General features: G+C 41.0%; 1 protein-coding gene across 9 annotated transcripts in view; it reads right to left on the bottom strand.

Moving 5' to 3' along the window:
* Positions 1-1,484: 1,484 nt before the first annotated feature.
* Positions 1,485-20,235, bottom strand: part of KPNA4 (karyopherin subunit alpha 4) — a 103,364-nt gene continuing 84,613 nt past the window's right edge. For all 9 annotated transcript variants that reach the window (XM_045030498.1, XM_045030505.1, XM_045030500.1 and 6 more), the window contains 3 exons: positions 14,240-14,402; positions 4,467-4,561; positions 1,485-3,399 (listed from right to left, as the gene is read on the bottom strand). In XM_045030498.1, coding sequence (XP_044886433.1) covers positions 3,301-3,399; positions 4,467-4,561; positions 14,240-14,402 — 357 coding nt within the window. In that variant the 3' untranslated portion in view covers positions 1,485-3,300. The remainder of the gene's footprint in view (positions 3,400-4,466; positions 4,562-14,239; positions 14,403-20,235) is intronic.

Raw genomic sequence — 20,235 nt, forward strand, 5'->3', positions numbered from 1 at the left:
CTATTAGCCATTTATTTAGGTGGTCTAAGGAGTCTAATTTTAGGCATCCAATTTTATAACATCATGGCCATTATTCTCTAATGTACTAGTTAGAACATATTTTGCTCCAGGGGCATAAAGGTGAATATTGTAACTTAAAAGTACATTTTCCTGGAGCTTAACTACTTAATCGGTTCATGGCCGATGTTTTCAGCAGTCTAGAAAGTACAGTAATCGATACAAATTTAACCTGTTAGAAAATAAGCTTGTAAGAGCAGTTAATATACAATTGATTTTTAGATGTTAAATAAATCTATTAAACTGCATGGACATTTTAATAGGTCGACAATTTTAGATTTAAGTTTTATAATAAAAAATATTGCATGCAAGATCTACAAAAATATTAACTGGTATGAAAAGTCAGTAATTTCTCCTGAAAGCCAGACACAAAAATAAATAGAAACTCACTTTTGAAAATGTAGTCCTCTGTAATTCAGCAGTCCTTAAAAAGTTTAGTTTTTGCTTTCTTTACCAAAATCGCTACACTGTATAAGCTCAACAATTAGGAATACAAAAGTTTTAACAAAAAAAATAAAATTAAAAATGTGAAGAGATTTAATCCAAGTCCCACCATTATGATCTGAACTCATTTAGGTGCTTTATCATTACACTGGGATTTTTCAATAGAATAGAGGCAGTAAATGAAGATGCCTCTACAGGAAAAAATACGGCAACCATGCTGAACCTGCAACACTAAATCAAGGAGGCACACTGTCCAATGAATAGGGGACTAGTCTTCAAGTCAGGAAACCTGGATTCTACTCGCAGTTCTGCTACCAACATGGCGTGAGATTAGGCAAGTCATTCTATACCTCAGTTTCCCCATCTGTAAAACTATAAGGATGCGTGCCTTCCCTTACTTTGTAAAGGATTTTAGAGCTACTTGTGAAAAGGACTGTATGAAAACTCACAAGTCAAATTGTGTTTTTTGGGGAAGTAAAAAGAGATAATATAGGTGCAGTATAATTGCTTAAGATGCAATTCTGCTCAATGTTAGCAAAACATCATATGTTGGTGATGAAGCCATAACTTCCTCTGAAATGTCCCTCATTTCAAGCATCACTCATTTTAGTCCCGAACCTATTTATGTGCTATACAAATTGTGTCTTCTCACTTATTATTGCATATTATTTTTATTAGATATCAAGAAACGGGGGTGAAGTTGTAGAAAGCTATTTACATTTTTAAATTCCCTACATGAATAACAGTTCATATTCTTCTCTTTAGGTCTGTCTCTCACATTGCATCTCATATTTGGGCCTTTGGCAGGTTGAGAGGTATGTCTGAAACACATTAAAGGGTTAAAAAGGGTACGGAAGTAACACTTAATATGAACATTTTGTTAAACCAACCATTTTTTGCCTGCTTGTGTACACAAATGCTTTTTAACTTCTTCACTACAATCTGAATTTATACAAAAAGACACACACCAAAATAATACAACACTGTTTTAAAGGTTTAACGTTTATTTCCCCAAGACAGCCTAGCCTGCACTCTACTTAGATAAATTTCACAAGCTAGTTTTCTGCTGCTTCTAGTTTTAAACTTTAACCATGTTTCTGATGACAAGGAATGCTGTAAAAATACTCTAGTCCAACAAAGAGTTATGATCACAAAATAATCTTTATCCATTCTACAGTGTTTCAGAATTGCCAGTTGATTTTAAAACACAAGGTAGATATAGATGCTAATGGTGACTAATCTGGTATGTTTTATTATAGCAAACTGTTGTTCATGCAACACTTGTGCTCAAAGGGGAAGGCACAGCATTTCCTACAATGAGCCACCTTATAAAGAGTTCTCCTTTTTGTATAAATTTGTAATGTCACCTTTAATTTAGTGTGCAGAACCTCAAAACTGAGGCATTACTCCAATTATAAAAACACTTGCATGTTTTTTATGCAAGTTTTAAAAATACAAAGTTTTCTCTCTAAAGTGGCTCAAAATAGATTGTTCATGGCTGCCTACATCTAAGATAAAAAGAGTCTAAAACAATTGGACAGATTAGGCATATTATTAAAGGTGTTCAAACCAGGACTTGGATTTGTACATCTATTCACACCTCTTCTTCAGTCTTTATTCAGCAGTACATATGCACCAAATTTCATTTTTAGAAGTTTCCATATCATTTTCATAGAAAACAAAGTTTGAAAACAAGTAACATTGAACAGCACGGTATTCTACCACAAAGGAAACATTTGGTTACAGGACTCAACAAAATCTAAAAATGAGCTATGCTGTAGATTACCACATGCAAAGAGATCATTATGTTATCTTTGAAAATGAAAAGGATGATGAATTTATTACCACATTTTACTGTTTTCTACTATTATGGCAACTTATGTACTGCAACACAGTCTATTTGGAGGGAAATGTATGTTTTTTCATGCAAAAATCTACACAAATTTGTTTTGATGATATGGAAAGCTTTTCATAACATCAAACATTCATCTGGTGCAAATGCACAGGGAAGCCTTCCTGAAAATTCTGACTTTACAAGCAACTAATAAGCCATACAGGAAAGAAATTAAAAATAACTAAAAGAAACAGGGAAAAAAGAAAATAAAACAGGCTGCAGGAGTAAACCAGAGTCTGCTGCTAAACCGGTCTTTATTTGTGTGTCCAGTGTAAGTTAACACTTATGAACTCATTTTGATAATTTGCTAGGTTTATTATCAGCCCCCTGAAGGCGAATCAAGCTTGCATGCGTTCACATACAGCATCACAACCATACTCTCGTACACACGCCACTCCAGGACTAGGAGTCTGCTTCATGAGTGAAGAGCCCCAGGTTTGAAACATGAGTCTGGCTCCACAGCTGAGTCCAGACATTCATTCAATGTTGTCCATTCACACGGTGCTTCATAGCAAGGCCTGGGCTCATTCTCCTTGGACTTATATGGGCATCCTATTCTCTTTTATGCTTACAAAGCTTGATGATAATAGTACTGCATTTTCCCCCCCAATTGCTCTAGTAAGTCATTGTTCCTTCTCAGGCACTGAAGATCTTTGACCTGTAGCCCTTTTTCTTTGAACAATCTAAATAAGCATTCAGTGAAGTTTTTCATTACATTTTGCCACTCATTCTCACTCGCACCCACTCGCCATCTTGACTTCATTTGGGCTTTTCTGTGATTCCAAATGAAATCTTCACATTTTCTTTCCCGATTTAATGCAGCAGCGGATCCCATGAGCCAAGATTGATGGGTCAAACCATTTTTTATTCAGTGCTGCATTGTACCTAACCGCCAAAATATCACTCTAAAACTGGAACCCTTCTGCTGGTACATTGGCAGATGAATTGAAACCAAATGTTCCACCTTGTATTGCCTCTGGAACAAGGCTAGGATCTTCATCAATCTATAAAAAAAACAAAGTACTTTGAATGGGTGCAGATAAGACAAATACTAGTTGAAACAAGTTTTACATCACAGAATGATTCTAATGCTTGTCAAACTAGATGAATTTTTTAAACAATAGATAAAGCTAAACTATAGATGCTGATTTCGCCTATTTGTAGTAGTCTGACACCATATGATCCACAATCAGCAATACTATATTTACATACCTTTCACCCTGAATCACCCTGAAGCACTTTATGAATTCAAATATGAATTACAAACTTAATGACAGAGAGGGTGTAGCAACACTATTCGGACAAGAGAAGAAGAATCAAAATTGAGGGGGCACCCCGGGTAGATAGACGTGCTAGTTCTGCTTCAGTTAGCACACTAAAAATAGTAATGTGGACATTACAGCACAGACGGCAGCACATACTTGAATACTTCTAAAATGAGACCACCACCAGACTATTCTCAAGCTGACTGAACTACCCAGCAATGTCTTTGGTATTTTTGACGTTATAACATTGTTTTAGCATGTGTGTGTTTAAGTTAGTATTACTTTGGATGTCCAAATGAATCTGGATTAAATAGTGTTCATGTACTGGTTTTTGTTTTATTAGGTGAGTATTAGACATTTCATATACTATACTCTAATTCTAGCCTGTGATTTCACTTTTTAAATGGCTGCTGAATAAAGTTAAATAGGGATTTTTGAAGTTATCGAGCCTGCTAATTTGGTGCTACCAATTTTGTTTTTCTTGCTGTCAACATTGTCGTCTTTCTTTTTACTCTATTTTATTGATAAAGACAGAAAAGATTATAATTTCAGTAAGATGTTTTGTTTTAGAGCATGAATCATTTATTTGTATCACCTGAGAGAATACTGCAGCTTTGGGAATATGTTCTTTGGTAGCAGAATAATAAAATTGCATAACCTGACATTATGTTACTCAGAGACAACCACAAATAATGCTATAATGCTCACAGATTTAAGAACTGTTGTAATTATCTCCTTAACCATGTTTGTAAGCAAAGATTAAATGACTGAAAACAGAATAGATTTCACTGCTACTATATACTTACATCATCTGAAGAGAAGAATTGATCAATGATCTCATAAGCCAGTTTGTAGATGTCTTCATTTTCATGATTTTGTAGCTGTTCAATTTTCTCCAGCCCTTTAAGAGATGGAATTAAATCAAACATTAAAATATAATAGAATCTCATTTTTCTGACCCTCTATTAGGCTCTCCACATTAACTGAACAGGACTCCAGGGCCAGAAGTGGGCGATCTCTCTGTGGCCACTAGATGCGGCTGCACCATCACACTTTCCCATTCTCTGGATTTTTGATGATCAGATCTGGCCCTGGTCCCAATTAGATTGGATAAACAGGGTTCTGCTGTATTATACCTGACAGCCAAGCACAACCTGCTCCAGACACATTATGATAATACAAGTTCTAAATTAATGGTGCTATACTGTGAATTATCAAATACTTTTTTTTATTCTTTAAAAATATCATGGGAAAAGTCTGCAAAATGATTTAGGTTCAACAGATCGTACTCACACTTCATTTTGTTCATCTAGCTACAAAGGCATCTCAAATACCAGTGCGAATAAGGAAATCTTTTAAAATGAGAGTCGCTGGGATGAATTGGACACAATATTTTCCAATTACATTTCATGATATTAATCTACATGGAAGATAATCAGCTCTGTAGTGTGCACCCTGCTTTATTGGGAATCCTGAAGGGACAATTGGCTTTAAGGTATAACTACACAGAAGTCATAGGAAACAGTCAAAAGGGTTGTGTGTGTTCTGGTATTAAGATAAAATTGAAGTTTCTTTTAACGCTTTTAGTAGATAGTTGAATCTTACTCTTTAGTGTTTTGAAATATTCATGATTAAAGTTAGTAAATCCATAACAAAACCAAATTCCAAGGTTAAGTATGAGAGAGACAGACATGGTGGGTGAGGTAATACCTTTTCTTGGACCAACTTCTGTTGGTGAAAGAGAAAATCTTGTGAGCTCCACAGAGCTCTTCTTCAGTATCTATTCATGTGCCTAATGGACTATAGTTAAGGCTCCTTGTTTGTCACAGATTCCATGACTTTCTGTGGCCTCTGCAGCGGCTGGTGTGCCTGGCCCACAGGCCACCTGAGCAGCTCAGGGAGTCCCTGGGCCAGGCGCACTGGCTGCTGCTGGAGCAATCTCGCCCCTCCTCTTTGCCCCCTGAGCAGCAAGAGTTTGGGTGTGTGTGTGTGGGGAGGGGGGCGCTTCAGGTGCAGGGCAGTGCTTACCTAGGACGGGCTCCCTGTAAGGGCTACAGGAACTCCCTTCCCTCAGCTCCTAGCTCCATGTGCTGCCTCTGCCAGCAGGCACCACCTCTGCAGCTCCATTGGCAGTGGTTCCCAGCCAATGGGAGCTGCAGAAACAGGGCTTGGGGCAGAGTGGAGGCAGCATGTGGAGCTCAGGAGCCAGGTAGGGAGCCTGCTCCAGCCCCGCCAACCCTCCCCCCCGAGCATCTGCAGCGCCCTCTCCCAGCACCCAGGGTGCCCTCCCCTGAGCACCTGCGGTGCCCCCCCGGGCTGCCCCTCCTCCCCAAGTTTTAGTCAGGGGTATATAGTAAAAGTCATGGACAGGTCACAGGCTGTGAATTTATGTTTACTGCCCATGACTTTTACTAAAAATACCTGTGACTAAAATGTAGCCTTAATTATAGTGAGCAAGTGCAGCCAGATAAGTTAACAAAACTGTTAGACCTCAAAATTTTAGACCAGCTAGATGGCTTAAGGGGATAAGTAGTAGTAGTTCTTCAAATCTGACCAACTCAGCCAACCTCAATTCAAGTCCCACCTTGGGCAGAAATTGGGAAAAGGTTGGCTGGCATATTTTTGTTTATTTTGAAGGAATGTAATCAAAGTATTTTTGTTAAAAAATTAGACATGTGAACAGTTGCCTGCAGGAGAAGGGCATTTTAGGGATGGTGCAACGGGGAGTGAAAGAGTGAGGGTTTTGAGACTGCATCAAGGGGCAGGGATAAATGGAGATAGGGGATGTTAGAGGGGTTGGGGGATCAGGTGAGGGACACATGAGGATAAGTGGCAGGGAGCTGGGGGAGAACAGAGACAGGGCCCTACATTCACCCCTTCAGTGTACGTGTGCATAGGGAGAGGGGCTCAGATCCCCCAGATCCTTATCCCACCATGTGTGCCAGGATCTGGGACCTCTTGCCTGTATAGGGGATATGAGACATTCTCCCTGACCCACCTGGTGAGCTGAGATGGACGCCCATGCCTCTCTGGAGGGGTCTGAGCTCCACTCTCTGCCTCCCTTTATGTGCACCAGGATCTGGGGGATTCCTGCCCATCTATGGGGGTCTGACCCCCTCATCTGGCCCAGCTTCTGGAGGGAGCTTATCTTTCAGGGGTGGGATCTGAGCCCCTCTCCCTTCCACCACCACGTGAGCTGGGATCTTGGGGGGGAGGGGAGGGTCCTGCCCTACTCCCTAGTGCCACCCCCATCTGAGCCAGTATCTGAGAAAGCTCTGCCCATGTGGGGAGTTTAGAAAAGATATGTTTGAAGTATGTACCAAGAACACACTACTGACTGGTGTGAGGAGATGAGAATGAGCATGCTTGACCAACAGCAGAAACTCTCCTGGACTGTGAAGGGAGGGATGAGAACACTCACTGACATGAATGGAGCAGTTCACACATCTCATTTTTCAGGCTATATTCATCTCCTTCAGGCAGGGTGGATAAAAATCGATTTAGAAAAAAAATCAGATTTTTTTTTGATAAAATGCTTTTTTTTAAGGGAAAAACCTATCTAAAGGCACATTATTAAGAGACATTATAGCTCAAAGTTATCTCATCATGGAATAGGGATTATAAATTCTAATTCTATAGTAGGAGACAATATATTAATGTAATGTTTAAGAAAAGTTTTGTAAATGAATTCCAATAGTTCATGGATTAGGGACCCAATCTTATAGGGACTTCTGTATAGATTATTTAGGTTACTCTTTCTATCTACCCAATGAGACTCAGTGCTCAGTCTAGAAGATACCATCAGAGATGCTTAGTTTTGCAGTTCTCAAACTGTGGATTTGTGTCTCCAGAGATAACAAGCTTGTTAACAGCAAAAATGTTTTTAAATCACACAGTCAATCCCTTACCTCTTTCTAAAAGTGCAAAGTTTCAAAAAGCTCAATGAATAGAAGATTGTTGGGGGCGGCATAGAGCTGGACAAGGAGAAGTAGTCTGGAGATAAATCTGAGAAGGGAGGGGCAGGCAGCAGAAACAAAAGCGAAACTGTTTGAGCAGCATATTCCAGAAGTCTTGAGGTCTTTCTGAGTGTAGCCTTCATTGATTTGAGATCTACCATACCGTTCTCTCACTAGAAGGGAAAACCTATCATGGCAGCAGGCCATAAAAGAGACCCAGTTTAGGAATATTTTAATGAAGTTCCTCTACCTGTGGGTAAGACAGGCATGCATGCAACCCGTGCAACTAAGAAATGCAAGGCCTGGTTGCTCAAATGAAACAACATCATGAGAAGTGTTCTTTCTCAGGAGGAAGCTGCGTTGCAGATGAAAGGAACATGTCTGAACATACAGGATCTGTTATCCATCTAGACGTGGAAGGCCAAAATAGCTGCCAAATGCACCCTTATAGAGTTAACAGCCAAACTCTTTCAGATCTAGAAAATGGTCTAGTATGAGGTCCAGGGTGCTCGCTTTGGAGATGCAGCTTTCCTACAATACCAAATGGAGAAGTGCTTCCACTTAGCCAGGTAAGTGTTTCTAGTCAAGAAGTTTCTGGTATTCAGAAGCACATTTTGGTAATCCTTCGAGTAGGATTTTTCAAAAAGCTTCAGCCATGAAGCCGCCACACTGCTAGATGGAGAGCTTGGAGGTTCAGATGGAGCAGATGTCTGTGGTTCCCTGGGATTAAGTCTAGATCTAATGGGAGGGTTAGAGGAGAAGTCAAGTAATCAGTGCTGATGAGGCCATGCCGGTGCTATAAGAATGAGGTGAGCATTGTCTTGTTTTATTTTGAATACTATTCTGGGCAGTAAAGGAACTGAAGGGAAGGTGTAGGGAAGGAAATTCTTCTAGGTTAGGAGAAAGGCATCTGTCAGTGAGCCTTAGCTGAGCCCTCTCCAGGAACAGAGCTGAGGGCATTTTCTGTTGGTTCTTGTTGCAAACAGATCCATTTGGGGAGTTCCCCACAGATGGAAGATGGACTTGGTTATCTCTGGATGTAATGACCAGTTACGCTGATGAGAGAAGGATCTGCTACCACGTTCTGTTTCCCCGAAAGGTAAGCTACTTTGAGATGAACTGAGTGTGTTATACAGAAATCCCAGCGGCAGACTGCCTCCTTGCAGAGTTGGTTTGACCATGCCAGTCCTGGTTTGTTTATGTAAAAAACAGGGTCGCTGAATTGTCTCAGAATCAATAGATTCTTTCCCACTACGTGGGGGAAGAAGGCCAAACAGGCTGACGTACCGCTCTTAACTCCCTGACACTTATGTGAGACTCTACATCTTGAAGCGACCAAAGGCCCTGCATCTGTGGGGATTCTATATGAGTTCCCCAACCCAGAGAAGATGTGAGTCTGACTAGTGTGAGGGTTGGTAGTGGGCAGAGAAAAGGAACTCCCGCACAAGTTTCCAGAGGGACCATCCACCAATCTAGAGATATCAAAACTAACTTTGACACCTGATCCATTTTGTCCAAATGGGGACAACTTGGAGTAAACATTGATTCTAGCCATGCCTGCAGCTTTCTGAGGGTACGTCTTCACTACCCGCCGGATCGGTGGGTAGCAATCGATTTCTCGGAGATCGATATATCGTGTCTCATCTAGACGCGATATATCGAACCCCGAAGGCGCTCCCGTCAACTCCGGAACTCCACCGGAGCGAGTGGCGGTAGCGGAGTCGACGGGGGAGCCGCGGACGTCGATCCTGCGCCGTGAGGACGGGGAAGTAATTCGAGCTAAGGTACTTCGACTTCAGCTACGCTATTCACGTAGCTGAAGTTGCGTACCTTAGATCGACCACCCCCCCGAGTGTAGACCAGGCCTGAGCCATAGCCTGGCATACTGAACTACATAGGTGCATGCTGCCATATGACCCAGGAGACTCAGGCAGCTGTGTAGTGTTGAGAGGGTATGCTTTTATTCGGAGCACTATGTTCTGTAAGGTTTCAAATGGGGCTTGTGGTGGAAAGTCTTTGGCTTTTGTGAGGTCTAAGGCTATGTCTACACCACCACTTATGTCGGTATAACTTAAGTCGCTCAGGGGTGTGAATAAGCCACCCCCTGGGCAACATAAGTTACATCAACCTAAGTGCTGGTGTGGACAGCACTATGGTGGTGGGAGAGCGGCTCCACTAGAGAGCTTACAATGGTGCAGCTGCAGTGTAGCTGTAAGTTCTCTAATGTGGCCATAGACTCAGACTGCTCTAGTGAACTCCATTATCTGCACCAGTTTCAGGATTGATTTACTAGGAACCTCAGAGAGTTAAACATGGGCAGGACAGTGGATATGCTGGACAGACCAATCTGTTCAACCAGTTGTCCAGGTACAGGAACACATGAACACCTAATTTTCAAAGTTGGGCTCTGCACTTTGTGGACACCAGAAAACCAGCTGACAGACCGAATGGGAACGCCATGAACTGATAATGAAAACCTTTAATCACAAATCTGAGAAACTTCTGATGGTCTTGTCATGTTGTGACATGGAAATAAGCATCCTTTAAATCGAGGGTGGCTTACTACACCCCCTATTCCAGAGAAGGAATAACTGAAGCTAGGGTAACCATGTAGAATTTTATTTTCTTAAGGAATGTGTTCAGCTCTCTTAGATCTAAAATAAGCCTGAAGCCCCCTTTTGCTCTGGGGATCAGGAAGTGGAGGGAATAGAAATCTTGTCTCTTGAGGGACAATGGAACGTCCTCTGTGGACCCTGCCTGAAGAAGAGACTGGACATCCCTCTGAAGGGCAATTTCATGAGAGAGTGATTCCTGAAGAGGAACAGGGGAAGGGTAGAAAAACTGGATGGTACACCCCCATTCCACCATGCTTAAGACCCACCAACCTGACATTCTGTGGGACCAAGCACTTAGGAAGTGAGGTAAGTGATGGGTAAATAAATGATGGGGAACAGACAGAACTAAGGTAGCTAGTACACTGTCCTCGAATATCCCATCAAAATGTCCATTTGGAAGAGGTGACTAGACAGGCTGAGCCCATCTCATCCAAGATGCTGGCAGGTCCATAACTTGTGGTGGAGAGGCTGCCTGGAACTATTCTTGGTACCAAGGGATGGTGCTCTCTGTGCTGGTGCACCTTCCATGACTGTGTCCGACAATGTTGAGGGGAGGACCTGGCTGGAGGGGAAGGCTCCACAGTGACCAGAATGGCCATTTATATGAACCTGGACCCAATGCAGTGTTTGCTGAATAGCCCATGGTCCCAAGACTCTGATGGGGAGATGTGCTGTGTCCTGGACAAGACAGAGAGGACTTAATTTCTGAGTCTGAGGAAGAGTCAAATGCCTGAGACAAACTAGGGGTTGATGCAGATGGGACTGATGAGAGACAACCTGAGCCCAGTGATAGCAGTACTGCAGAAATCATAGGAGACTCTCCTCTCAACAAGACGGAGGTTTGAAATGAAGATGAAGTACTTGGGGCACTTGACTCCTGTGACCCTCTCTGGTGGAGGCTGAAGTGCTGCTTCCATAAGCAAGAACTTAAGCCATGCCTCCCTATCTCTTTTTGAGTGGGGTTTGAAACTTTTACAGATGAGACACGTGTCACTGGTGTGGGATTCTCCTAGGCATTTCAGGCAGGACAGATGCAGGTCACTGACTGGAACAGGATTTGCACAAGTCTTGCAGGACTTAAACCTCTGTGAGCAAGGTATCATTCCAGTACCAATACTGAAAGAGTACAAAGGGTCAAGAGACCAAAAATGGAAACCCAGCTGTAAAACCATCAAAAATTGACAAACTTACTATACCTAACTATACGCAAAGAAGAATGAGAGAAGTACTTGAATTAATCAAGTCTGCATTTGCACCAACCATCACTGGTGGTAAGATGAGACTGGATAGGGATGGGGACAGCTCTGCTCTCTTATACCATCACACAGTGGAATGCAGCAGAGGGCACTCAAGCCATCCTAATAGATACTACAGAGGGGAAAAACAACAACAACTGACATCTGTGCACAGGGCGCACACACACTTACAATGGATATGACAATTACTCAAAGAACCCAAACTTCACAAAGCCAGAAAAAACAGTGTTAAGGTTATGCGGGGGGCAAACCTTAACTATCCCTCTTAAAGTGATGCCCCAAAAACACCCATAACATATTTGCACTCTGCCTTTTCACTCTGTGGGAAAGGAGCTACCCTGCCCTATAGTAAAATACTTAGCCTATACTCCTGACAGAGTACCACACTTGTATCCTGTGAGTAAGTGTAAAGTGGCTGTTAAATTTCACATCTAAATTTATACTTGTCTTTACCCATCAGTAAACCCACAGACTGCTCTCATAACCCACATGACTGCTGATAATTCCTGTGTCAAGATTCTCCCCACCCCCTAGCGCCTTGCTACTAAATGGTACATCTACAAAGTAAACAAACACCTGTGGTTGGCCTGAGTCACTGACTCAGGCTTGCAGGGCTGTAAAATTTCTGTGTATATGTTTGGGCTTAACCTGGAGCCCAAGTCCTTGGACTCCACAAGTGGGGAGGGTCCCTGAGCCCGAAAATCTATACTAAAAGAACAGGAGTACCTGTGGCACCTTAGAGACTAACAAATTTATTTGAGCATGAGTTTTCGTGGGCTACAGCCCACTTCATCGGATGCACAGAATGGAACATATAGTAAGGAGATATATATACACATACAGAGATCATGTTCTCTGTATGTTTGTTAGTCTCTAAGGTGCCACAAGTACTCCTGTTCTTTTTGCGGATACAGGCTAACAAGGCCCTTTTAGCCCCTGCAGCCCAAGCTTGAGTCAGCTGACCTGGGCCAGCTGCAGCCATGCCTCAGGTCTTTTTTTTCCAGGATAGATGTACCCTAAGACAACCTATCACAATTTTGAAATAAAATGATGCAGCTAGTTCCTCAGGGTTCATATTCTCCCCTTTCCTTTACTCATACACAATGTGAGTGCAAACTTTGATCTCATATGACAATCACCGCTCTGTGAGGTATCTCAAACTAATCCCCATCTCCTCAGCTCAAACACACCCTTTCCAACCTGTCTCACGTATTGCCTCCACTGTTAAACCAGTCAACACAGCTACAACTCTCAAACTGAATACAGCTGCAGAGTATGCAGCTAAATCCCAGTGGCTATTCCCAGCTCCAGGGGACCAGAGTCGAAGTTATATGAGCATGTATCATAACTCTATATTTACTGGTTTTCTGAAGTTTGCTGAACTAAACGTTCTGCAAGGACATGAGCTCCCACTGGGCAGCTTAACTCTGCATTAGCAACATTTTTGGCCATTTTATCTACTGAGTGGCAAAAGGCAGTTTCTCCCTCTTGTAGCTACCATATCCCCATAGGATATATATATATATATATATAAATAAAATCAATAAAATATATATAGGCTTGTCTACCCATAGAATTGTTCCTGATTAGCTGCATGTGTGTATATTTACTCTGGAATACATTTGTTCCTGTTTAGTTTAATCCACTTTAACATGTGTAGACAAGCCCTTAACTGCAGAATGTCAGATATAAAGAAAAAGCCTGAGATGTGTCCTACTAATCAATCATACTTATCAAGCAAGTAGTAAATGAAGATAGAAGTAGCAGAGAGTTTTATGCTGCCTTAGGAAAGAATCAGTTAAATCACTCAATTGAAACTGAGAATCTGGTTTAATTACCAGCTCTGTCACAGACTTCCTGTGTGACTTTGGGCAAGTCACTCTGTGCCTCAGTTCTCCAACTGTAAAAGCTTCCCAGGGATTTGGGGAAAATAAAAACTGATTAACGTTTGAGGTGCTCAGATGCTATGGTGATGAATTAGACTGTACTACAGCTGTGTAAACATATCCAATATGTATGTATCTATCTATCCATCCAGCAGATAGAGGCATAGCTAAATATATATAAATATATCAAGAAATTCTGAGATTTTATTTAAACATAATATATAGTTACTCAAATACCTCTCACTTTAGTATGTTCCCTCCTGAACTTCATCTATTCATATTATACACCCATGAACTTTGCATTTCTTATTTCAAAGAGCAACACTCTCTTATCTCCTGAAGTTACCTGCAACGTAGGAGTTTTCCATAGAACTTGTAGTGGTGACTAAATGAAACATTTAATATTAAAATGGTTTCTTTTCCTCAAAAAGAGCTCCAACCGGCTGGTAGCTGTTTAAGTGTTTAACAATTTAAAAAAAATAAAAACATGCCAGAAAGCCATTAACAAAATTACCACTTAATATTTTGTTTTAAAATTTATCTGGGCATAATTTGATCCAGTCTGATTAAGTTTACAGCCTGTGAGGTAAAGATACCCTCTATGTCCTAATTTGTGAAGTGTATTTTTCTAGTTAGGTCATATACACTACATATATTCAATTTAAGGTTTCTTCAAATAGAAAAGTTTACATTAAAATATCTCAAATCACTAAGTGAACCTGATATTGAGATTTGATACAAACAGTTAAACAAAAAGACAAAGATGTAATAAACGGTGCAAAGTCCATGAATATATTTGTGGTTAATGTTTAACCATTAGTTATAATAATAATGGTAACACCAACTAATTATTAAAAAAATCATACCTCCACACTCTTCTATAAGATTGGCTATGGTCTCCGCTTCATCTTCAGCCATTTTTAATATATTACTTAGTCCATCCAGCACTACTTGTACAACTTGAGCATCTTTTACTGTTAACAAGTTGCAAAAGGGAGGAATTACATTTTGTTGAATTAGATATGCCACCTAGGAAAGAAAAAAACATACATAAAATTAAAATGTAACAGTAAATAAATAGTGTGTGAGAGGTACAAAGATGCAAGAAAAGGAAGAGAAGCTACTGGCACCACAAAAAATGTTTTTAATAGAAGAGACAAGAAGGAAAGACTACATGAAATAAGAAAAGAGTTTATTCAAAGTATGTACTGAACAGTATAAGGAAGTTGCCTACCTTACAGTACTATAGGTACTACACTATAAAGGTAGGGCTGTCAAGCAATTAAAAAAATTAATCGTGATTAGTGTCGCTGTTAATAATAAAATACTATTTATTTAAATATTTTGGGGTGTTTTCTACATTTTGAAATATATTGATTTCAATTACAACACAGAATACAAAGTGTACAGTGCTCACTTTATTTATTTTTATTACAAATATTTGCACTGTAAAAATTATAAAAGAAATAGTATTTTTCAATTCCCCCATTACAAGTACTGTAGTACAACCTCTATCATGAAAGTTGAACTTACAAATGTAGAATTATGTACAAAAATAACTGCATTCAAAAATAAAACAATGTAGAGCCTACACACCTGTCCAACTTCTTGTTCAGCCAATTGCTCAGACAAACAAGTGTGTTCACATTTGTGGGAGATAACGCTGCCCGCTTTTTGTCTGTGTCACCTGAAAGTCACAACAGGCACTTGCATGGCACTGCTGTAGCTGGCATCGCAAGATATTTACTTGCCAAATGTGCTAAAGATTCATATGTCCCTTCATGCTTCAAGCACCATTCCAGACACCATGTGTCCATGCTGACGACGGGTTCTGCTTGATAACAATCCAAAGCAATATGGACTGATGCATGTTCATTTTCAACATCTGAGTCAGATGCCACCAGCAGATGGCTGATTTTCTTTTTTGGTGGTTCCAAAGTTTCTGCATTGGAGTGTTGCTCTTTTAAGACTTCTGAACGCATACTCCATACCTTGTCCCTCTCAGATTTTGGAAGGCACTTCAGATTCTTAAACCTTGGGTCAAGTGCTGTAGCTATCTTTAGAAATCTCACACTGGTATCTTCTTTGCGTTTTGTCAAATCTGCAGTGAAAGTGTTCTTAAAACGAACAATATGTGCTGGGTCATCATCTGAGATGGCTATAACATGAAATATATGGCAGAATGCGGGTAAAAAAAGAGCTGGAGACATACAATTCTCCTCTAAGGAGTTCAGTCACAAATTTAATCCATGCTGATTATTTAAAAAAAGTAATGCATTAAAGCATGTCCTCTAGAATGGTGGCATATCTGGCATGTAAATACCTTGCAATGCTGGCTACAAAATTGCCGTGTGAATGCCTGTTCTCACTTTCAGGTGACACTGTAAATAGGAAGTGGGCAGCATTATCTTCCATAAATGTACACACACTTGTTTGTCTTAGTGATTGACTGAACAAGAAATAGGACTGAGTAGACTTATAGGCTCTAAAGCTTTACATTGTTTTGTTTTTGAGTGCAGGTATGTAACAAAAAAAAAATACATTTTTTTAAGTTGCACTTTCCTGATAAAGAGAATGTACTACAGTACTTGTATGAGGTTAATTGAAAAATACTATTTATTTTATCATTTTTACAGTGCAAATATTTGTAATAAAAATATAATATAAAGTGAGCACTGTACACTTTCTATTCTATAACTGAAGTCAATATATTTGAAAATGTAGAAAAACATCCAAAACTATTTAAATAGTTTTGTTTAATCGTGCGATTAATCACGATTCATTTTTTTAAATCGCTTGACAGCCCTTCCTTATAGTTTAATATCTACAGTAATATAAGGTCGGCAACTTTCTTATACTGTTCAGTACATACTTTGAATAAACTTTCTTATTTAATGTAGTCTTTCCTTCTGGTCTCTTCCGTATATTAAATATAAATATTGTTTAACAGTGTAATTAAGGATGCGATTAATTTTATTTAGTTAATCGCATGCGTTAACTGAGATTAATCAACAGCACTACTATAAGGTACTATAGAACTGGAGGTTCTTTGAGATGTGTGGTCCCTATCTGTATTCCACTGTGGGTGCAAATATGCTCCATGTGCCCCAAGTCGGAGCATTCTGAAAGCATTGTCTGTTGGTCCGCATATGTGCATGAGCTCACCTCGTGCTTCTGATTGAGGAGATAAAAGGGCAGGATGGACTTGCTGCCTCTCCAGTTTCTTCTCTACCATGAATCAGAGAAGATCTGAAGCAGAGGGGAAGTAGGGTAAGGTAGTGGAATACAGATAGGGACCATACATCTCAGAGAACCTCCAGTTACTATAAGGTAAACAACTTTCTCTCCTTCCAGTGCTGGTCCTATGAGTATTCCACAGTGGATGATTGACAAGCAATACTCAAATAGCAGGAGGATGCAAGGGTGTAGACAGCAGAGCTGAATGAAAGACTGCTTGTATCAAGGCAGTGTCTCACAAATGTGTGGATGGAACTCCATGTAGCTGCCTTGAAGTAGAGGCACATCTTGAAGCAATGCCATAGCCATTGCTTGTGCTCTTGTAGAATGAGCTCTTTCCCCAAGAGGAGGAGGAGGAAGATTAGACAACTGATAGAGCAAATTACAGCCTGAGATCCATTTTGAGATTCTTTGATAGGATACCACCTGACCCCTGACTGTTTCCATCATGGTGACAAAGTCCAGGAGACTTTCTGATTGGTGTTGTTCTCGGTAGGTAAAAGGCAAAGGCGAGCCAAACAGTGGGGAATGGAGTCTCCTTTCTTCTGAGAATGCGTGAGATTTTGGGAAGAACGCAGGTAAGTGATAACTGGTTCTGGTGAAACTCAGACTACTTTGGGAGTTAATTTAAGGAGGAAACAATGAAACATCGTCCTTATGGAATATAGCGTAAGGAAAAACTGCCATCAAAGTTCCAAAAATTCACCAACCCTCCTGTCTGAGGTGATGGCTACCAGGAATGTGACTTTCATGGATAGGAGAGACAGAACAAGAAGCTAATTGTTCAAAATGAGGCTTAGTGAGTATTGAGAGAACAAGTTTCAAGTCCCATTGAGAAGTTGATGGCTATTTCCCCCCCCCGTTTTTGTTTTAAATAGGCAGAAAGATGCTGATTAGGCCTTTCCAAAATCTGCTAGTCACTGGGGGCATGAAGACTCAGTAGCCCTGTGAAGATGGATGGTATGCACGAATTGCTGCCAAATGGATCCATAAGGAGCTGAAGGATAAACCTGCTGTGTTTAAGGAAAGAGCATAGCCCAGAACGAGAGGAATACATACAGCTTCTGAGGATGTACTCAAATAGAAAAATGCTTCTACTTAGCTAGGTAACATTTTCTGGTGGAATCCTTCCTACTGTTAGAAAAGAGATTCTTTATAGCTTCAGAACATGATTGCTCTAAGAATGATACCCATCCAAAAAACAGGCTCTGAGATGAAGCAGACATGGGTTGGTATAATTGATCTTGCAATTCCCTTGGGTAAGGAGATCAAGAAAAGTAGGAATAATGATTGGTACCAGTGACGACATGTGTAGGAGATTAGGGAACCAAAGCTGTCTGGGCTAGTTGTAGGCAATGAGAATAACCCATACCCTGTCTTGCCAAATTCTGCACAAAACTCGAGGCAGGAATGGTAGTGGAGGGTAGATATAGTTCAGGTAATCTGACCATAGGAGGAGAGCATCACCCAGGGCTCCTATGGAACAGTATATTATGCATTTCCTGTTTGCTTGGGAGGCTAACAGGTGCCTGGTGGTGGTCCAAAAGAACAAAAATATTGTACACCACAGAGTCATGTAGCTCCCACTTGTGATCAACAGCAAAGTGTGTGCTGAAAGAGTCCACTATCACATGCTGGTTTCCTGGGAGACAGATTGCTGACAGGGTAATCAGATTACTAAGGCACCTGTTCCACAGACTTACTGCTTCTGCACACAGGAAGACGGATCTCACTCCTCCCTATTTATTGATGTGAAAGACAGTTATATCCGACATTATGAGGACATGGTGACCTTAACAGGACAAAAGCTTCACAAGTCCTTTGAACTGTTTGCAGTTCTAGAACACTGATGTGCCTCTTGGACTCTTCAGATGTCCAGGTGCCTTTTGCTGTATGGCTGTTCATATGGGCTTCCCAATCCAACAGTGATGCATTGGTAATGATCACCCTGTCCAGTGTGGAGGCGAGGAAGGGAGCCCTGATGAACACCTGATGGTGATTCTTCCCCTTAACAGGGACAATATCACTTTGGTGTCAGTCACTATGGTACTCATGGACTGTCAGTTTGGTGAGAATACAAGTTGAAGTCATGCTTGTAAGTAACAAAGACGAAGGACTGCAAATGGTGTGACGTAAAAGTATGAGACCATATGGCCTAGGAAAGAGACTGCTCTGGACGGGTACTCTGGTGTTGTTTTCACAGCCTGAAACCTGTCCTTCAGCAGGTAAGCTGTTGCTATGATTGAATTTAAGGACGCCCTGATAAAGTCTCTGTAGGTGTGAGAATGGATTTTTCAGTGTTTGCGCTGACCCCCCCAAAAGGAGAGGAGTTACAGCATTGTCAAAGTCGATGCAGAGGCCTCTTGGTGTGACATGGCAACAAGGGGACAGTCATCGAGGTAAGGGAGAACAGTGAAACCATGGCATCTAATATAGGCTGCTACAACAGAGAACACCTTGGGGTAAAGACATTGGGGCAATGCTGAAAGGGAATACTCTGTATTGAATGTGGTTGGAATTCACCAGGAATCTGAGAATGTGTCTAGGAGTGGAGTGGATGTCCACATGAAAGTAAGAGTCCTTAATGTCAAGAGCTGGAAACCACATCTTTTTTTCCAGGAATGGAAATCATAGATGCCAACATCATCATTCAAAACCTGAGTTTGTAAATAAAGTGGTTGAAATTATGAAGGTCAAGAATGGGTCTCCAAAGCTGCCTATGTTCTATGAACTATGTCGAGTAAAAACCACTTCCTCAGTACTGAAGAGGAACCTACTCTATTGCTCCTTGCTGTATGAGAAATTCTACTTCTTGTTTGAGAATATTCTCATTAGAATGGCCCTCAGAAAGGGTGGGAAAGGGGTTTTTGGAGGGGGCAGGGACAAACTATCATATAGCTAGAATGAATGATGTTCAGCACCCATTTATCTGTTATTGCACTCCAGGAGCTGAAAAACTGTGCTAGATGACCCCCAAACGGTGTATGGAAGTCAGGTTTTGGACTTAGTGGTTGCAGCTTTCAAGCTCCCATCAAAAATAACGTTTAAGCCGAGGGCTGGGACTAGGATGAGGAATCTGTTGCTGAAGCTGCAGGGAAATGAGTCTTTTGAACCCTCTACCTTCTCTGGTGGAAGTACTACTGAGCCATCTGTCTAGGCTAGTCTGTCAGTAGAATTTTCTCTTTGGGGCAGATATATATATTTCCAGGGTGCCGAGGGTGGCCCTGGAACCCTTTAAAATCCGTAAGAACTCATCTGTCTTCTGATTAAACAGATGTGACTCAACTGTGTGCTCGACCCCAAAGTATGGACCCACAACTCCACGCATTACAATGGCAGTATTCGTTGCCCTGGAAGATGCATCAGCTGCATCTACTGCTGATTGGAGAGTGGGCCTGAAAATTATTTTTGTCTTCTTCTAGGAGAGCCTGGAAACAAGCTCTGTCCTGATGTGGGAGACTGTCAGTAAATTCTGTGAATCTGAATAGTTCAGAAGTCATTCTTAGCCGTAAGTGCTAGGTAGATGGCTATCCAGAACCGGAGGCTAGAAGAAAAAAAACTTTTTTCCCCCAATAAGTCAAGATGCTTGCCCTCCTTGTCAGTCAGGATAGATTGGGGGTGTTGA

The sequence above is a fragment of the Mauremys mutica genome, chromosome 9 (genome assembly GCF_020497125.1).
Source record: "Mauremys mutica isolate MM-2020 ecotype Southern chromosome 9, ASM2049712v1, whole genome shotgun sequence".
Classification (NCBI taxonomy): domain Eukaryota; kingdom Metazoa; phylum Chordata; order Testudines; family Geoemydidae; genus Mauremys; species Mauremys mutica.